The sequence below is a fragment of the Sus scrofa genome, chromosome 15 (assembly GCF_000003025.6).
Source record: "Sus scrofa isolate TJ Tabasco breed Duroc chromosome 15, Sscrofa11.1, whole genome shotgun sequence".
NCBI classification, from domain to species: Eukaryota; Metazoa; Chordata; class Mammalia; order Artiodactyla; family Suidae; genus Sus; species Sus scrofa.
In genome coordinates, this window is record NC_010457.5 from 54,494,059 (window position 1) to 54,513,653 (window position 19,595).

Here is a 19,595-nt window from a genome sequence, read left to right on the forward strand (position 1 = left end):
GGGGGTCAGGTTATCCTTACATGTATACATTACAATTACATTTTTTCCCCCACCCTTTCTTCTGTTGCAACATGAGTATCTTGACAAAGTTCTCAATGGTATTCAGCAGGATCTCCTTGTAAATCTATCCTAAGTTGTGTCTGATAAGCCCAAGCTCCCGATCCCTCCCACTCCCTCCCCTCCCATCAGGCAGCCACAAGTCTCTTCTCCAAGTCATGATTTTCTTTTCTGAGGAGATGTTCATTTGTGGCTGGATATTAGATTCCAGTTATAAGTGATATCATATGGTATTTGTCTTTGTCTTTCTGGCTCATTTCACTCAGTATGAGATTCTCTAGTTCCATCCATGTTGCTGCAAATGGCATTATGTCATTCTTTTTGATGGCTGAGTAGTATTCCATTGTGTATATATACCACATCTTCCGAATCCAGTCATCTGTCGATGAACATTTGGGTTGTTTCCATGTCTTGGCTATTGTGAATAGTGCTGCAATGAACATGCGGGTGCACGTGTCTCTTTTAAGTAGAGTTTTGTCCGGATAGATGCCCAAGAGTGGGATTGCAGGGTCATATGGAAGTTCTATGTATAGATTTCTAAGGTATCTCCAAACTGTTCTCCATAGTGGCTGTACCAGTTTACATTCCCACCAACAGTGCAGGAGGGTTCCCTTTTCTTTATATCTTTTTAAATTTGTGTTTTCTTTTTTTTTTTTTTTTTTTTTGGTCTTTCTGCCATTTCTTGGGCCACTCCTGCGGCATATGGAGTTTCCCAGGCTAGGGGTCTAATTGGAGCTGTAGCCACCGGCCTATGCCAGAGCCACAGCAACACGGGATCCGAGCCACGTCTGCGACCTACACCACAGCTCACGGCAACACCGGATCCTTAACCCACTGAGCAAGGCCAGGGACTGAACCCGCAACCTCATGGTTCCTAGTTGAATTCGTTAACCACTGCACCAGGACGGGAACTCCTGTGTTTTCGTTTTCTTTGGATAAAAATACCCAAAAGTAATATTGCTGGATCATGTAGTTTTATTTTTAAATTTGAGGAACCTCCATACTGTTTTCCGTGGTGGCTACATTTGTTTACATTCCCACCAGCAGTGCACAGGGGCTCTTTTTCCTCCACATCCTTGCCAAGATTCATTATTTTTTGTCTTTGATGAAAGCCATTCTGACAGGTGTGAGGTGTTATCTTATTGTGGTTTTGATTTGTATTTTCCTGATGACCAGTGATCTTGAGCATCTTTTTATGTACCTGTTGGATGTATGTGTGTCTTTGGAAAAATGTTCGTTCAAACCCCTGCCCATTTTTTCAGTCAGGTATTTTTTTGGTTTTTTTTTTGCTGTTGAGTTCCATAAATTTTATATTTTGGATATTATCTCCTTATCAAATACATGATTTGCAAGTATTTTATTCCATTAGTACATTGTCTTTTCATTTTGTTGATGTTCCATTGCTATGTAGAAGCTTTTTAGTTTGATGTAGTACCACTTGTTTATTTTTAATTTGTTGCCTTTGTTTTCTTTGTTTTTTTTTTAATGGCTTCATCTGTGGCATATAGAAGTTCCTGGACCAGGGATTGAATCAAAGCCACAGCTGCAGTAACGCTGCATCCTTTAACTCGCTGCATAGGGCTGGGGATTGAACCATGCCTTCATGGTGACCTGAGCTGCTGCAGATTCTTAACCCACTGTACCACAGCAGGAATTCCTTGTTGCCTTTGCTTTTGATGTCAGATCTGAAAAATTGTCAAGATGAATGTCAAGGAGCTTACTGCCTAAGTTTTCTTCCAAGAGTCTTATAGTTTCAGGTTTTGTTTTGTTTTGTTTTGTTTTTTTAGGGCCACAACCATGGCACATGGAGGTTCCCAGGCTAGGGGTCTAATCAGAGCTACAGCTTCTGGCCTACACCACAGCCACAGCAATGCAGGATCCAAGGCGAATCTGTGACCTACACCACAGCTCACGGCAACACCAGATCCTTAACCCACTGAGCTAGGCCAGGGATCGAACCCACGACCTCATGTCCTAGTCGGATTCGTTTCTTCTGCGACACAACAGGAACTCCGGTTTCAGGTCTTAACCATTTTGAAATGGTTAATCCATTTTGAAATAATTTTTGCATATAGTGTAAAATAGTGGTCCAGTTTCATTCCTTTGAATGTGGCCGTCCAGTTTTCCCAGCACCATTTATTAAAGAGTGTATTTTTCCCTATTATATATTCTTAGCACCTTTGTTGTAAATTTTTTTTTTAGGGCTGCACCCATGGCATATGGAAGTTCTCAGGCTAGGGGTTGAATTAGAGCTACAGCTGCCGGCCTATGCCACAGCCACAGCAACAGGATGTCCTGAACCCATTGATCGAGGCCAAGGATTGAACCTGCATCCTTATGGATACTAGTTGGATTCTTAACCTGCTGAGCCACAACGGGAACTCCAAAATGAACAAAATTTAATTGTCAGCTGTGTTCAATAACGATTAAAAGATAGCAAAGCACTTGTCAAGTCTTTTTTGGGGGCTGCAGTGTACAGCAGCTTGCTGTGGGATCTCAGTTCCTAGACCAGGGGGTTGAACTTGGGTTGCAATGGTGAAAGTGTGGAATCCTAACCACTAGACAGCCAGGGAACTCCCTCAAGTCTTTTGTATTTTCTTTAAAGTTGATATAATACTTTGGGCAGTATAGTAAGAACACTGAAGCATGACTATCTCGTAGTTGCACACACACTTTTAGGTGCTTTAATCATCCTTCCATTTTTCTTACTGTTTTAGCTTTTCAAAGCATAATCTGAAACGATTAATGGATAATGGTGAGTAAGATAGTATTTCAAGGTAAAGGAAAAGAACACTGAGATCCCATAGTTTTTCTTAATTAATAAAAGGGTCCAGTAGACCCAAGTTGTAATTGTGGCATAGGTTGAATTTTGTTTTTTTATTTATTTTTAATTTTTAATTTTTTTTTCTTTTTGTCTGTGCCTGCTGCATGCAGAAGATCCAGGGGCTAGGGATCTGAGCCACTGCAGTGACAACACCAGATCCTTAACGTGCTGTGCCACCAGGGAACACCTGAATTTTGTTCTTAAAAAATTTTTTTTCTTTTGTACTTTGGAGGATCTCTGAGAATAATTAAGTCTCAAAATATAAATTCTTAAAATAAGCAGAACTATTCAAGAAAGAAACTCAATAATTAAAATTTGGTCTAGTGGATCCTAATCGTATACTATGGGTTAAAGGAAATTAGAGTCCTTTCTTGTTTAAAAATTTTTTTTTCTTGAGCGATGCAATTTGGAGTTAACTGAAAATTTTTTCTTTTAAGGCTTTAGGGGACCAGATACTATTTGTAAATCGTCCTGATAAGAAGAAAATTCTTTTCTTCAATGATAAAAGCTGTCAGTTTTCTGTGGATGAAGGTGAGCTTTTCTTTATAGATACTTTTGCTTGCAAACATGTTAGAAATTTAGGGTGACGGAATTTATAATACATTAAATTTAAGTTATACGTAAATTTTATTATATTGCTTTTTTAGTATTATCATCTCTTAGAATAGAGCTAATAACTGCTATGTCTAATGTATTGTTTCTCAGAATGCAATTTGAGATATGTAATTAGAAAGATTTTGGGTTCATTAACTTGTAATCATGGTATAGCAGTTCATGATTTCTTAAGCTTATAACAGCTATACCAAACAAGAAGTTCTTTACTCTGACAAATATTATTTCATATCTTGATATGAAAGCTTGATTCAAAATAGGAAAAAGAATAAATTTTTTTGGAGACTGATACTCTTAAAAAACTTGTGAATATTTTGATTATCAAATTGGGTAAGAAAAGATGGAGTTCCCGTCATGGCATAGCAGAAATGAATCCGACTAGGAACCATGAGTCTGCAGGTCCGATCCCTGGTCTCACTCAGTGGGTTGAGGATCTGGTGTTGCTGTGGTTCTGGCGTAGGCCAGCAGCAACAGCTCCAATTAGACCCCTAGCTGGGAACCTCCATATGCCGTGGGTGCGGCCCTAAAAAGACAAAAGACAAAAAAAAAAAAATTTGGATAAGAAAAGAAACTCATTTTTTCTTTCTAGCTGTTATAGAGTTGGATGCTAAGCTGTATGCTGTCTTTTACTGAATGTGTGATTATTATTTTCATGTAAAATGGTAATCAAACAAAGGTTTAGTCATGAGAAATTTCTTTTGTATACAAGTAGGTATTCTCATTTAAGCAAATATCTTTTACTTTAAATTTATATTGTTTGAAGTTTTATTAAAAGGCAAGAAAAGAGTTTTGAACATCACTTTAATTATAGAATCTCAAAAGTAATACAAACAGCTAAATATTCTAATAATATAGCAGGACATAGAGTACAATAGTAATATTAGGCTTCAGAGTACAGTAGTGTAATACTAGACTCCAAACAGCGAAACTATTGCTGTGCCAGCTTGGTGGTCATGTTGACTCTTCTTTATGGCATTAAATAAAAAAGATCCTATTGAATGAATAATTTTGTATAAGAAATACATTTACACGTCTTGTCTCTGTAAATAGACTGTACCTGTCTTTTTTTTTGTAAGATTTTTATTTCTTCCACTATAGCTTTTTTTTTTTTTTTGCCTGTACCTGTCTTGATGATGATTTGTAGTTTGTACAGTAAGCCTAAGTTTTTCTTTTACATGTTATCTGGTTATTGATGTTGGCTTGTGGTACTTACAGTTTAGTTAACCTCAAGTTACTTAGATGACCATGATTTTTTGTAGTAAATAGAATGTTGGTATTTTTGTTATAATTCTCATTGAGAGTACCTTGTATATAGTTGGTTCTCAATAAATGTTTGTTCATTAAATGAAAATTTGCAGAGTATTTTGGCTCTTCTGTAATGCCATTTCTAATAAAGTAAGCTTCTTGTATATAAACGAGATAGTAGTCAAATCCTTCTGTATGTTGTAGTGATAGGTGCTCATTTAAGAAAGATTTGGCTAAGCAATTTTTGTATTTTTTGAGTTTCTTTTACTTGGAGTTTTGCTGTTAGATAATTTTTTTTTTCAAAAATAATAGCTTTATTGTTTTGCCAGCAAAGGGGACACAGTGGGCTCATGCCTTCAAAAGCTCTGTGTCCCCAGGTAAACTTTCATAGTCATCAAATTGATTTCTTTCCTTTAAAAAACCATATGGATGAACTTGATCTTTAAGATCCTTCTGGGAGTTCCCGTCATGGCACAGCAGAAATGAATGCGACTAGAAACCATGAGGTTGCGGGTTCGATCCCTGGCCTCACTCAGTGGCTTAAGGATCCGGCGTTGCCGTGAGCTGTGGTGTAGGTTGCAGATGTGGCTCGGATCCCGTGTTGCTGTGGCTCTGGCATAGGCCGGCAGCTGTAGCTCTGATTAGACCCCTAGCCTGGGAACTTCCATATGCCGTGGGTGTGGCCCTAAAAAGACAAAAGACAAAAAAAAAAAAAAAAAAAGATCCTTCTGAGTTTAAACAAAGAAACAATTATTCCTTTATTCTTAGGTGTAGTTAATCCATTTGAAAAATTTTTTCACAGTACTAAAAAAACTTATAACAAATATCACATGTTTAAATAGTAAGGAAGATTTACAGTAAAAAGCTGATATTCTTTTCCTTTCTCTAGTTTCGGTCTCTTTCAAGTCACTTAACTGGTTTTGTTTTGGATCCTTTTGGTGGTTTTTCCCATCTTGCTAAATGATATGCTTATACTGTTATTTTTTAACTTCAAACATTGTCTAATGACTTACTATTTGTCATCTTTCTGATTCTAACACCTATCTTTTTTTTCCTACTTCCCAATATAGTATATCACTATTTTTGGTTTCTCTTCCATTTATTTATCTTGGTACTTTGAGCAAACAGCATAAGCTTTCTCAGTGGGAATTTGTAGTATTAATCCTAACTCTCTAGATGGCGGCATAGTGTAGGATATATGATCCAGAATAGATGTTTAAATTGAGGCAAGTGTTTGATAGGAAAGAGATTGTAGTAGCTGTCTAGAGTAGCATGAAACTGGGATTTCTTGGTAGTATTTCATTGGAGAGATTTTAGGAGTATACTTTGGTTTAGCAGTAATTCTCACACTAGTTCTTTTACTAAGCCATTGTTATTTTTGGTCCCTTTGGTGCTCACTTTCTGTGGATACTGTCATTTTAACTTGGCTTAGTCTTTATCTGCTTGTGTATCTTTTATGTAGAGTTCTGTTCCTTAGTATTACTTGTTCTCAGTTGCCATTATATGTGGCTTTTGCTGGCTTAAGCTCTTTCCATCTCATCTAAAATGTGGCGGAAGTGAATCTATCTACAGAACAGAAACAGACTCACAGAGGTAAAGAAAAGACTTGTGGTTGCCAAGGAGGAGGGAGTGGGATGGACTGGAAGTTAGGGGTCTATTCCATTTAGAATGTATATATAATGAGGTCCTGCCATGTATTACAGGGAACTGTATCTAATCTCTTGTGATTAAACATGATATAGGATAATATGTGAAAAAAGAAGTGTTTATATATATATATGTATGTATGTCTGACTGTATCACTTTGGTGTTCACAGAAATTGACACAACATTGTGACTGAACTATACTTCAATAAAAACAAGACAAAAAAAAAACCTCTTTCCATCTCCTCATTACTTGGCAATAAGGACACAATGTGAATTTTCGCTTTTTCTCCCTCAGGTTATAAAAGTAATTGTGTATGCTTGTTAGTGAAATCCCACACATCTAAAAATAAATTTTGTAAATAGTTTGTTTTATTTTTCTAGTTGACTTCTCTGTACTACAGATATTCTGTGGTATTGTATGGCTGTTTAGTATTCAGCTTTGTAGGTGTACATGATGAATGAATTTTTAAACAATTAGTGCTGCAGCATATATCCTTCCACACCTTACACAGTGGATATGTGTATATGTATTTTTTATGTTAATGGAATAGCCATATAAATCAAGAAGATATTAGAAAGGTAAATAATAAATTGTTGGATCTTTTAAGATCTTCGTTACTGTTGGTGAAATACATTACTGGATTTCCCTATATTGAACCATCCTGGAAGAATGCTTCTTTGTTGTTTGTATTTCTGCCTTCTTTTTACTAGTATATGTAAGGATTTTTGTTTCAGTGTGGTCAGTTTTTTGTGTGTGTGTGCTTCCTCAGGGTTTGGTGTGGGTGTAATCTGGATTCATAAAAAGAGAAGCACAGTTTTCTTCTCTTCCTTACTTTCCTTCCTTATCTTTCTTTAGGAGAATATTGGATTTCTTGAAGATTTGGAAGCATATACCGGTGCATGTGTCTGGCTTGTTTTTTGACATTCTTAATGTCCTCTTTGGTTATGTCCATAAGTTTTCTGTCTTGTGAATTAATTTGGGTAATCTGTGTATTCCTACAAAATCATCCATTTTAAATTCTTAAATTTTAATAGCATATAATTTTGCCCTGTTACTTGTTTTTTCTCTGTTATTTTCCATTTTTATTGTTAACTTTTATGTTTGAGCTTTCTCTGTTATGCTAGCTAATGGTTTATGTTTTACTTTTATTATTGTTGTGTTTTGTTTTAGAAAATATCAGATCACCCTTTACGTATTAGTTTTTTGACTCGTGATCTGAGCAGTGTCTAAGCAAATATTAACATTTCCTATTGCTTTATATTTTTTGTTAATTTTGCCAGTTACTTCCTATAGTTACTGCTGTATATATTTTCTTAGTTTTTGGCTTATAAATGTTCTTGACAGGTTTGAGGGTTGTATCCATAATCATTATTCATTATCCCCCTTGGTCATATTTAATTTTATTTTACTTGAAGTCTAGCCTTTTAATCCTTTGCCTTTTAAAAAAAATGATACATTTTTGCGCATTCTCGTACTTTATACCTGTATTCTTTTGTTTTAGGTATTTCCTTTGTAGATAGCAGTATGGTTAATTTTCATTATCTGAATTAGTTCTGAACATTGATTTGTGTTTACTGTCTTTACTATCTGATGTAATCTCCTCATTAGTTATTTGGAAATTATATAACTTATTTTGGGCTTATATATAAGGGAGTTCTCTTTATATCTTTAATTTGCTTAAACTTAAGTAGAGGTATCTTTTTATCAACTTCATTCTCTTTTTGCTTTGATATTTTCTGAGATTTTTGTTAGAATCTAGTATTGTTTATTCATGAATCCATTTATTGAACAAATATTTATTGATCTTCTGTTACATGCCCTGGTCACTTTGCTAATGTAGCAGATACAGTAGTGAACAACACAGGATAGTTACTACTTTCACAGAGCTTACATTCCAAAAGGGAAAATAGATGATATACAAAATAAAAAATGATTGCAGATTGTATCAAATGCTAAGAAAGGAGTAAATGAGGTATGTGCTGAGCTAGTAAGAAAATAGGAAGAGTGGAGCTCAGAGAAGACCTCTGAAAAAAAATGAAGAATGATAACAGAGCCAGCCTTGGAAAGTAATCAGACTAGTGCCCATGTGTGTGCAGTTTTATGGGGACAGGGGTTGCAGGTAGGGAATAACAAAGGCTACAGGAAAGATTGATTTGGAGGGGGGTAAGCTAGTGGTTTTTAATTGCTTAATCAGATTCCGTGGATTATTTTTCAAGTATAGTAGATTCGGTGCTGTGTTAATTTCTGTTGTACAGCAAATTAACTCTGTTATGCACATATATACATTTTTTAAAAAAATATTCCTTCCCATTATGGTTTATCCCAGAAGATTAAATATAGTTCGCTGTGCTGTACAGTAGGACCTTGTTATGTATCCATTCTAAATGTGATAGTTTGCATCTACTAACCCCAAACTTCAGTCCATCCCTCTCCTCTCCTCCCCCTTGGTAGCTACAAGTCTGTTTTCCTTGTCCATGGATCTGTTTCTGTTTTGTAGATAGGTTCATTTGTGGCATATTTTAGATTTCGCATGTAAGTGATATCATATGGTAGTTATCTTTCTCTTTCTTAGTTCACTTAGTATGATAATCTCTAGTTGCATCCATGTTGCTATGAATGGCATTATTTCATTTTTTTATGGCTGAGAGGTATTCCATTGTACATATTACTACATCTTTTTTTTAATTGACGCAATTTTTTTATTGTTATTTTCCCAATACAATTTTTTTCCCTACTGTACAGCATGGTGACCAGTTACCCATACATGTACACATTCTTTTTTCTCACATTATCGTGCTCCATCATAAGTGGCTAGACATAGTTCCCAGCGCTACATAGGATCTCATTGCTAATGAGATCCATTCCAAAGGCAATAGTTTGCATCTATTAACCCCAAGCTCCCCATCTACCTCACTCCCTCCCTCTCCCCCTTGGCAACCACAAGTCTAGTCTCCAAGTCCATGATTTTCTTTTCTGTGGAAAGGTTCATTTGTGCCGTGTATTAGATTCCAGCTACAGGTGATATCACATGCTATTTGTCTTTCTCTTTCTCACTTTCTTCACTCAGTATGAGAGTCTCTAGTTCCATCCATGTTGCTGCAAATGGCGTTATTTTGTTCTTTTTTATGGCTGAGTAGTATTCCCTTGTGTATATATGCCACATCTTCCTAGTCCAGTCATCTGTCAATAGACATTTGGGTTGTTTCCATGTCTTGGCTGTTGTGAATAGTGATGCAGTGAACATGCAGGTGCATGTGTCTTTTTCAAGGAAAGTTTTGTCTGGATATATGCTCAAGAGTGGGACTCTTGGGTCATATGGTAGTTCTATGTATAGATTTCGAAGGTACCTCCATACTGTTCTTCTCCATAGTGGTTGTACCAGCTTACATTCCCACCAACAGTGCAGGAGGGTTCCCTTCTTTCCACACCCGCTCCAGCACTTGTTATTTGTGGACTTATTAATGATGGCCATTTTGACTGGTGTGAGGTGGTATCTCGTGGTCGTTTTGATTTGCTTTCCTCTAATAATCGGGGATGTGGAGCATTTTTTCGTGTACTTGTTGGCCATCTGTACATCTTCCTTGGGAAAATGTCTATTCAGGTCTTTTGCCCATTTTCCCATTGGGTTGTTGGCTTTTTTCCTGTTGAGTTGTATAATTTGCTTGTATATTCTAGAGATGAAGCCCTTGTCCACTGCATCATTTGAAAGTATTTTCTCCCATTCTGTAAGTTGTCTTTTTGTTTTCTTTTTGGTTTGCTTTGTTGTGCAAAGGCTTGTGAGTTTGATTAGGTCCCATTGGTTTATTTTTGCTTTCATTTCTGTTGCTTTGGGAGACTGACCTGAGAAAATAATTCCTAAGTTTGATGTCAGAGACTGTTTTGCCTATGTTCTCATCCAGAACTTTGATGGTGTCTTGTATTTAAGTCTTTCAGCCATTTTGAGTTTATTTTTGTGCATGGCGTGAGGGTGTGTTCTAGTTTCATTGATTTGCAAGTAGCTGTCCAGGTTTCCCAGCAATACTTGCTGAAAAGACCATCTTTTTCCCAATGTACGTTCTTGCCTCCTTTGTCAAAGACTAATTGACCATAGGTGTCTGGGTTTATTTCTGGGATCTCTGTTCTGTTCCATTGGTCTGTATGTCTGTTTTGTGTACCACATCTTCTTAAGCCATTCATCTGTTGATGGACATTTAGGTTGTTTCCAAGCCTTGGCTATTGGGAATAGTGCTGCTCTGAACATTGTGGAGGATGTATCCCTTTTGAATCCTTGTTTTGTCTGGGTATGTGCCCAGGATTGGGATTGCTGGATCATATGGTAATTCTATTTTTAATTTTCTGAGGAACATCTATACTGTTTTTCATAGTGGTTGCACTAACTTACATTCCTGCCAGCAGTGTAGGAGGGTTCCTTTTCTCCACATCCTCTGCAGCGTTTGTAGTTTGTAGACTTTTTAATGATGGCCAGTCTGACCAATGTGAGGTGGTACCTCATTATAGTTTTGACTTGCATTTCTCTACTAATTAGGAAAGTTGAGCATCTTTTCATGTGCCTACTGGCCATCTCTATGCAATGGATTATTTTTGTAACAAATATTTTGTAATGTCTTCTTTGCTCTTGTAAAAATAAAATTCATAGAAAATAAAATTTAGCTTTATGAGAATTTCTTGTCAGTATAATATCCTAACTATAAAATAAATAAAAAGAAATTGATTTATATTTTAAAAACTTATTTCCGTGTTCATAATTGTTCAGTCAGATTTATAAATACTAGAATATAAATGAAATAACTGTTTACATTTATATGTAGAATTACTATTGAATGTGATAGGTACAAATGAACTAATAAAGTTGCGATTCATTGGCAGCTTATATCCCACAACTGGGATTATTAAGAGGGAAATAATTCTTGGTAAAGTTCTGAAAAATACAAAATGTAGCTTTTCAGTGATTTACAGAAGTTACTCATACTGTGTTCATATATATTTTCCATTGTATATTACGAGAAAATCAAGTGTGTATTAAACCAGTACAAGGAATACTTTATTTGTGTATGTTAAACAGAATTGGGTTCTAGGCTCAGTGTATTGTAAATTGGTATTTTTCTTTCATCTTTAAACTTTCTGGGAAAGGTGATTGGGAGGAAGCAGGGTTTTTCAGCCCTGGCAGTATTGACATTTGGAGCTGGATAATTTTTTTTGGTGTCCAGGTTGCCACAGTGCACTGTGGGATGATTAGCAACATCCCCGGCTACTTTAGATGCCTGACTGTGACAACCAAAAAGGTATCCACACATTACTAAAAGTTCCTGGGGAGCAGAATCACCTAGGTTGAGAATTATATTAAAGGTACAGTTTACATTTATAAAACAGAGAAACATTAAGATACATTGTCTTCAAGCTTCTTTTCATGCATTCTTTTATTAGGCACATTCAGTGATATAAGTGATAGCAAAGTGAGTAAAGTTTCTGTCCCTGCGCCCAAACTGAGGGAGGAACGACATGGGTACACAAATGACACATGTCATACAGTATGTCATTGTGGTGTTCATACAGTGCTGCAGAGACCCTGGGGGGTGGGGTCACAGCCACCCATGGGAACCTCAGAGGTAGGACATTGTTCTTTTAGAAGAAAGTGTTGGTATTGTGTGAATCACTTAATTTAAAAAACGGAGTGTTCCTGTTGTGACTCAGTGGGTAAAGAAGTTGACAAAGGAGTTCCCATCGTGGCACAGCAGAAACGAATCTGACTAGGAACCACAGGGTTGTGGGTTCAATCCCTGGCCTTGCTCAGTGGGTTAAGGATCCGGCGTTGATGTGAGCTGTGGTGGAGGTCTCAAATGCGGTTTAGATCTGTCGTTGCTGTGGCTGTGGTGTAGGCTGGCAGCAACAGCTCCGATTGGACCCCCTAGCCTGGGAACCTCCATATGCTGTGGGCATGGCCCTAAAAAGAGAAAAAAAAAAAAAAAAAAGTTGACATATAGTGTCTGCGAGGATGTGGTTTCTATCCTTGGCCTCACTCATGTGTTAAGGATCCGGTGTTCATGTGAGCTATGCAGTGTAGGTTGCAGATGCATTTCCTATCTGATGTTGCTGTGGCGTAGGCCTGCAGCTGCACCTCTGTCTCTACCCCTAGTCTGAGAAATTCCATATGCCAAAAGTGCAACCCTGAAAAGAAAAAAAAAAGTTTTTTTGTTAATGAGGTAAATCATGTGTTTCCAGCGATCTATTGTAAATTGATACATATCTTAACATTTGTCTTTTTTGTTTTTTTTGACTGTCTTTTCTAGGGCCGAACCTGCGGCATATGGAGGTTCCCAGGCTAGGGGTTCATTTGGAGCTACAGCTGCCGGCCTATGCCAGAGCCACAGCAACACCAGATCTGAGTCAAGTCTGTGACTTACACCACAGCTCACGGCAACGCCAGATCCTTAACCCCCTGAGTGAGGCCAGAGGTCGAACCCGCACCCTCATGGTTCCTAGGCGGATTTGTTAAGCGCTGTGCCACAACGGGAACTCCCAACATTTGTCTTTCTCACTGTCCATCTGTCTCTTTTTTTCATATTTATTTTTATTTTCATTTTTGCTTTTTAGGGCCTCATGTGTGGCATATGAAAGTTCCCGGGCTAGGGTTTGAATTGAAGCTATAGATGCTGGCCTATGCCACAGCCACAGCAACGCAGGATCAGAGCTGTGTCTACAACCTACACCATGGCCACAGCAATGCCAGATCCTTAACCCACTGAATGAGGCCAGGGAGAGAACCTGCATCTTCATGGTTACTAGTCGGGTTCATTACCACTGAGCCACAACAGGAGGAGCTCCCTCTTTTTTTGTATCTTGCTCCCCAAAATGTTGGCTCAATTATGCAGATGAGGATTTTTGTTTTAGCCCACTAGGTGGCAGTCTTAGCCATAGAGAGGAACTCTTGAGTGAACAAACAAGCTTTCAGTCATGCTTCTGTGTGTAATAGAAGCAAATATACAGAAATGTGATTAGCACAACTAAGCAGAGAGTCTTGTGTAGTACTTTGAAAAATTATATAGATTAGTGAACGTAGGGTAGTTGGACCTAGGTATGTGTTGTGTTTCACAAAGGTGATTATTTCCTTAAATCAGGATCTTATTCATTTAGGGGCAGTTTAAATGCAGTGGCAAGAGGATGGTCTGAGTGGTCAACCTGTAGGATCACTCCTTACTAGCTTAGGAAAGATGCATATGACCCCTTTCTGTGTTTCTTTGTTTATAAAATAGGAATAATGGTGTTTACTTCAGTGGTTCTCATGAGGTTCATATAAAATAAAAGTGCAGAAAGAGTTCCTCTTGTGGTGCAGTGGAAATGAATCTGACTAGTATCCATGAGGATGAGGGTTTGATACCTGGTCTCACTCAGTGGGTCAGGGATCTGGCGTTGCCATGAACTGTGGTGTAGGTCGCAGATGCGGCTCAGATCCCCTGTTGCTGTGGCTGTGGTGTAGGCTGGCAGCTGTAACTCCTATTCGACCCCTAGCCTGGGAACCTCCATATGCCGTGGGTGCGGTCCTAAAAAGACTATATAAATAAAAAAATGTGCTTAGAGCTTGGAACATAGTAAGAACGTAGAGCCTGGCACATAGTAAGACTAATAGTAACAGTAGGTTTAGCTATTATTAGTAGCATTAAAAATATGAACTAGTACCAGAATACTAGATGTGTTAATCTTACTCATAGGTATGCTTTGCTTAGCTATCTGGCTTTTGACCCACTGGATCTGTAGTTGGTTAGATAGTGGAGAAGCAGAGTCAGTTTGACATTTGGGGGCACTCATCTTTTACAGTTAAATAATGTTAGGTGGTGTTCCCAGTAAGAAGGCTGATGACAATCTTACTTTCCCCCCATTGCCAGTAACTTGCTCTTTTCTGCCTGGAAGCTTAGATGACTTCAACTTTATCTTGAGAATCAGGAGTCCTCCCAGTAGCTACTCCCTTTGGTGCTCTAGTGCTGTTTCAGGTCATTCTTCTTTAATAAGTATATTAATGTTATTCCAGATATGGACATACTTTAAAACACTTTTTCTGATGCTCCACAGAGAGAAATTTAGTTTTGTTTTATTTTTTGCTATGTGCTATTATTATAAGTGATGTCCAATCCTTGCACATAAATACATATACAGTTGCCTGATTATCTCCTTATTGTAGTTTTCTTAAATATAGTTGGTGGGTCAAAAGATAAGGCATATTTGGAGTTCCCATCGTGGCTCAGTAGTTAACGAATCCGACTAGGAACCATGAGGTCACAGGTTCGATCCCTGGCCTTGCTCAGTGGGTTAAGGATCTGGCATTGCCCTGAGCTGTGGTGTGGGTGGCAGATGCGGCTCAGATCGGCCTTGCTGTGGCTTTGGGGTAGGCCGGTGGCTACAGTTCCGATTTGACCCCTAGCCTGGGAACCTCCGTATGCCTTAGGAGCGGCCCTAGAAAAGGCAAAAAGACAAAAAAGATAAGGCATATTTGAATCCAACTGCAGTGGCTCAGGTTGCTGCGGAGGTGTGGGTTCAATCCCTGGTCTGGTGCAGTGGGTTAAAGGATCCAACATTGCCGCAGGTGTGGCTCAGATTTTAGTCTCTGGCCTGAAAACTTCCATATGCCGTGGGCGTGGCCATAAAATAAAAATATTTTTAAAAAGGCATATTTGAAAAATTTTCAGTATCATGCCTAACATCCGTCATAAAGTTTACATCATTTTGTTTGGGCCACTTTACTCCTTCACAGCAGAGTATGATAAGGGGGAGTTCCTGTTGTGGCGCAGTGGAATCCAACTAGTATCCATGAGGACACGGGTTGAATCCCTGGCCTTACTCAGTGGGTTAAGGATCCGGTGTTGCTGTGAGCTGTGTTGTGGGTCACAGAGACAGCTTGGATCTGGCATTGCTGTGGCTGTGGTGTAGGACAGCAGCTACAGCTCTGATTCAACCCTTAGCCTGGGAACTTCCATATGCCATGGGTGTGGCCCTAAAAAGAAAAAAAAAAAAAAAGGAATATGTGAAGGTATCCATTTCTTTACCCTCACCAGTATTAGATGTTTTTAGTTGACTTTGCCAGCCTCACAAAAAATAAAAATTATCTTGATTTTAATTTGTATTTTCTTGCAGTGATTTTATGAAATCCAAACCAGTTTATTTCTCTTTGTACCTGTGTCAGCTGAGCGTTTTCTGTCCCTCCATACATGAAAAATTAATTAAATTTGGGATCCTGTGAGATCCTGCCTCTAAAATTAGGCACTGCCTTCCAGTGTTCATCTTAAGTATTTATGCAGCTGTAATACATTTACATAGTAGATGTATTATTTAAATACTTGAACAGCATTGAGCTAAGGAGAGCCAAGGATTAAAGAAGAAATGCTTTATTGAAATAGTCATTGAAGAGTTTTTATTCAGGTATTTTCCTCTGAATACAGCTCAAGTGATTTTTAAAAAAAATTTTTTATGGGTTTTTTTTTATATATATGATTTTTATTTTTTACATTATGATTGATTTACAGTGTTCTGTCAATTTCTACTGTAAAGTGACCCAATCATACATATATTTTTTTTTCCTCACATTATAATCCATCATTTTCCATCACAAGTGACTAGATATAGTTCTCTGTGCTATATAGTAGGATCTCATTGCTCATCTACTCCAATTGCAATAGTTGGCATCTATTAACCCCAGACTTCCCAGTCCATCCCACTCCCTCCCCCTTGGCAACCACAAGTCTGTTCTCCAAGTCTGTGAGTTTCTTTTATGTGGAAATGTTCATTTGTGCCATATATTAGATTCTAGATATGTGATATCATATGGTATTTGTCTATTTCTGACTTCAAGTTATATTTCTTTTAGCAAAAGGAAGTAGTTAAATTTTGTTTCAGTGTACTTTCAATTTTATTGTGCCATGAAAATTCATAGTGGTGGATATCCTTTTTGGTGGTACATTAACATACAGATTGGCTTTCCAGGCCTTTGCTATCTTACAGCCTCTGTCATTGTGTCATAAGTGGCCTGACGTACATAAGCTCAGCATATAAGGTACAAAGTGAGAGTAGTTTGAATCTTACAGGAACTGAAATTTTGCAATGCTGGTAACATAGAGGCTTGGTTAAAAGTGAACTGAGTGATATTTATCACTGAGTGAATGGTGGTTTTACTATATGTATTTTTTTTTCTCCTTACTTTTCTGTTATACAAAGAGAAGTTACACAGTTATATCATGTATTACTTGTTCTAAATAAGTGAACATAATTTTTACATATTGGTAGAATCGAACAAGTGTTTAAAACATCAGAACTATTCTTTTATGTATGACATAATTCTTTCATCAGCTGTGGTTAATTTGACATGTTCTGGTTGTGGTATACATTTTAAAACAGTTTTGTGTGCTTTCTTGGAATTAGATGTTTGTTTCTTTTGTTTATTGTTTTATGGCTGCACCCATGGTATATGGAAGTTCCCAGGCACGGTATATGGAATCTGAGAGACAGCTGCGACAACACCAGATCCTTTAACCCACTGTACTGGGCCGGGGATTGAACCTGCACCTCTGCAGTGACCGGAGCCTCAGTATTCGGATTTTTAACCCCTGTGCCACACTGGGGACTCCTAGTTGTTTTTATTTTGATCTGAAGCTGGTTTCTCTCATACTTGTTGTAAACTGAGCTTGTCATGTTCATCTCGTTGTTCTTAAAGTTCGGCTAGAAAGTAAATAGTTGGGGACTTCTAGCTTTCACTTAGAATGGGGAGAGCTGGGGAAAGCATTCCCACTCTTAAAACAACAACAATAAACCCTGGACAGCTGGAAATTTAGAGTTTTCTTGACTCCATCAGAGAGCTGAAGTTGCAGGATAGCCACCTAACTTGAAATCAAAGGAAAGGCAGACACCTCCAAGAAAAGGTGGAATGCAAACACTTGTCTACCTGGGACAGAGAACATGATACTGCTCAGAAGAATTCAGTTACAATGTTTAGGAATTCCTAAAGGCTTAGCATGGGCCAACAAGAGACTGTAGACATCCTGGGGGCTGCAGACACATGGGAATTCACACCAGTCACAGGCTCTTCTCTACAGGTTTCCCTGGATGCTTACAAAACAGAAGCTGGGATGGGGGTGCTGGCCTTGCTGGGCAGGTCTGGAGGAGGGGAGCAGTCAATGCTTCAGGAACGGCATGAGGCTGTCTCCTCCTCCCTTCCTGTCTCCTGAGAGAAAAAAATGTTAAACTGTCATGGGAAGAGAAAGACAAGCCCTCTACCCCTGCAGAAGGGGTGGGACCATATGCTGGACCCAGAACTTTGGCAGAGCTGGTGGGGCAGCAATACCAAGTAGGCCACCCCCAGGTGACATGGAACACACTGCTTGTCTAAGCCCAAGGTGTAATTGGAATATCAGAGAACTCCTCTCCTCATACCAGGCTGACACATGTGGAATTCTGTGAGAGTTCCAAGAGTATGGAGGCTGACAGACCATTCGAGGTGCAACATTAAAGGGAAGCCCTAAACCACAGGTTAAGATAGCACAAAAAAACCCCTCTGGCCTCTACCCTAAACACAAGGTATGGTAGAAGAATTTAGACCCTGTGATGTCTTATGAGTAACCGTAGCAGCAACAAATTCCAAACCAGGCTTACCTTCCAACAATAGAATGCTTCTCCCTCCACACACTGAAGGCCTAGCAGAAGGAAAGGCATGCCCATATCCAGGCACAAAGACCATTTACCTCAGCCTCAGCTGTCCTACTGAGGATGTCTTGGCTTCAAAAAATTAGGCATAAAAAGAAGCAAAGAAAAACAGCGCACTTTGAAGACAAGGGAATTAACAGAACCAAACTTTTAGGACATAGATGTTGGAACTATCAGACATGGCATTTAAAATAACTGATTAATATGTTAAGCCCTCTAGTAGCAGAGGCAGACAACATGTATTATCAGGCAGGACAGTTTAGCAGAGAGATAGACTTTATAAGAAAATCAAATGAAAATTCTAGAAATGAAAAGCATAGTAACAAAGAGTACCTTTATAAGCTCATCAGTCAGTGTCTATAAACCAAGGAAACCTTTTGGAAACTTGACGGTAGGCCAGCACAAATTATCTATGTTGAAATAAATGCAAAGAGAAAAATGTGAAAAAATACAATAGAGTGTCCATTAGCTGCGAGATAATATCAAATAGTCTGAGTGTATAATTAAAATCTCAGGAGAAGAGAAAGAGCATGGGCCAGAAGAACTAATGGCCAAGTATTTTCCAGAATTAGTGGTAGACACCAAAACAAAAATCCAAGAAGCTCAGAGAACAAGAGGCAAGGCAATTCCCCAGACGTCAGAAAAATACCTAAACATATCATTCAAACTGCTGAAAACTGAAGATGAAGAAAAAAATACTGAAGTAGTCAGAGCAAAGAGTTTATTATACAGGAAAAAAGGATTATAGCAGACTTCTGATGTGAACATGTGCAAACCAAAACACAGTGTAGTGACATGCTTAAAACGCTAGAAGGGGGAAAAAGTTTTCTACCCAGAATTCTGTACCCAGTGAAAGTAGTCTTTAAAAAATGAAGGAGAAATTCTCAGAAGAATTTTCTCTCGATATCACAGAAACAGAGAATTTGTCAGCGGCCTGCATTACCAGAAATAGTAAAAACAAGTTCTTCAGGCAGAAGGGATGTGTAGTACTAGACAGAAACTTGGTTCTGTACAAGTAAGTAAGTGTGCTGTAAATGGAGTAAATGACAGTAAATGAAAGATTCATGTTTTTCTAATTAAAATTTTAAAAATAATAAAAAAGTTTGCTGGTGGCCTTGCAGTTAAGGATTCAGCATTGTCACTGCTGTGGCTCATGTTCATCCCTCGTCTGGGCACTTCCTCATGCCATAAGCATGACCAAAAAAAAAAAAAGAGCAAAATTCTTTTAATCATTCTGCAAGATAGCTGACTATAAAGCAAAAATATTAGAAATTAATTTGTGTTGAGAGCATATGTAAAAGTAAAGTTTATGACAGTAGCTCAGAAGTCAGGAGGGAGTATATTGTTCTAACATTTTTATTGTTCTAACATTTTTACATGTGAAATGGTATAATTTACTTGAAGGTAGGTTCTGGTTAAAGATTTGTAGACCCTCAGACAACCACTAAAACCTTTGGAAAAAAAAGTATTGTTCACAGTGTTAAATTGTACATTTGGAAGCTCTCCAGAGAGTAGCTCTTAAAGGTT

General features: G+C 38.1%; 1 protein-coding gene across 1 annotated transcript in view; it reads left to right on the forward strand.

Annotated features, from left to right (window-relative positions):
- The window catches only part of GTF2E2 (general transcription factor IIE subunit 2), an 81,087-nt gene that overhangs the window by 49,579 nt on the left and 11,913 nt on the right, over nucleotides 1-19,595 (forward strand). Inside the window, 1 exon segment of the mRNA NM_001244861.1 lies at nucleotides 3,319-3,412. Coding sequence (NP_001231790.1) covers nucleotides 3,319-3,412 — 94 coding nt within the window.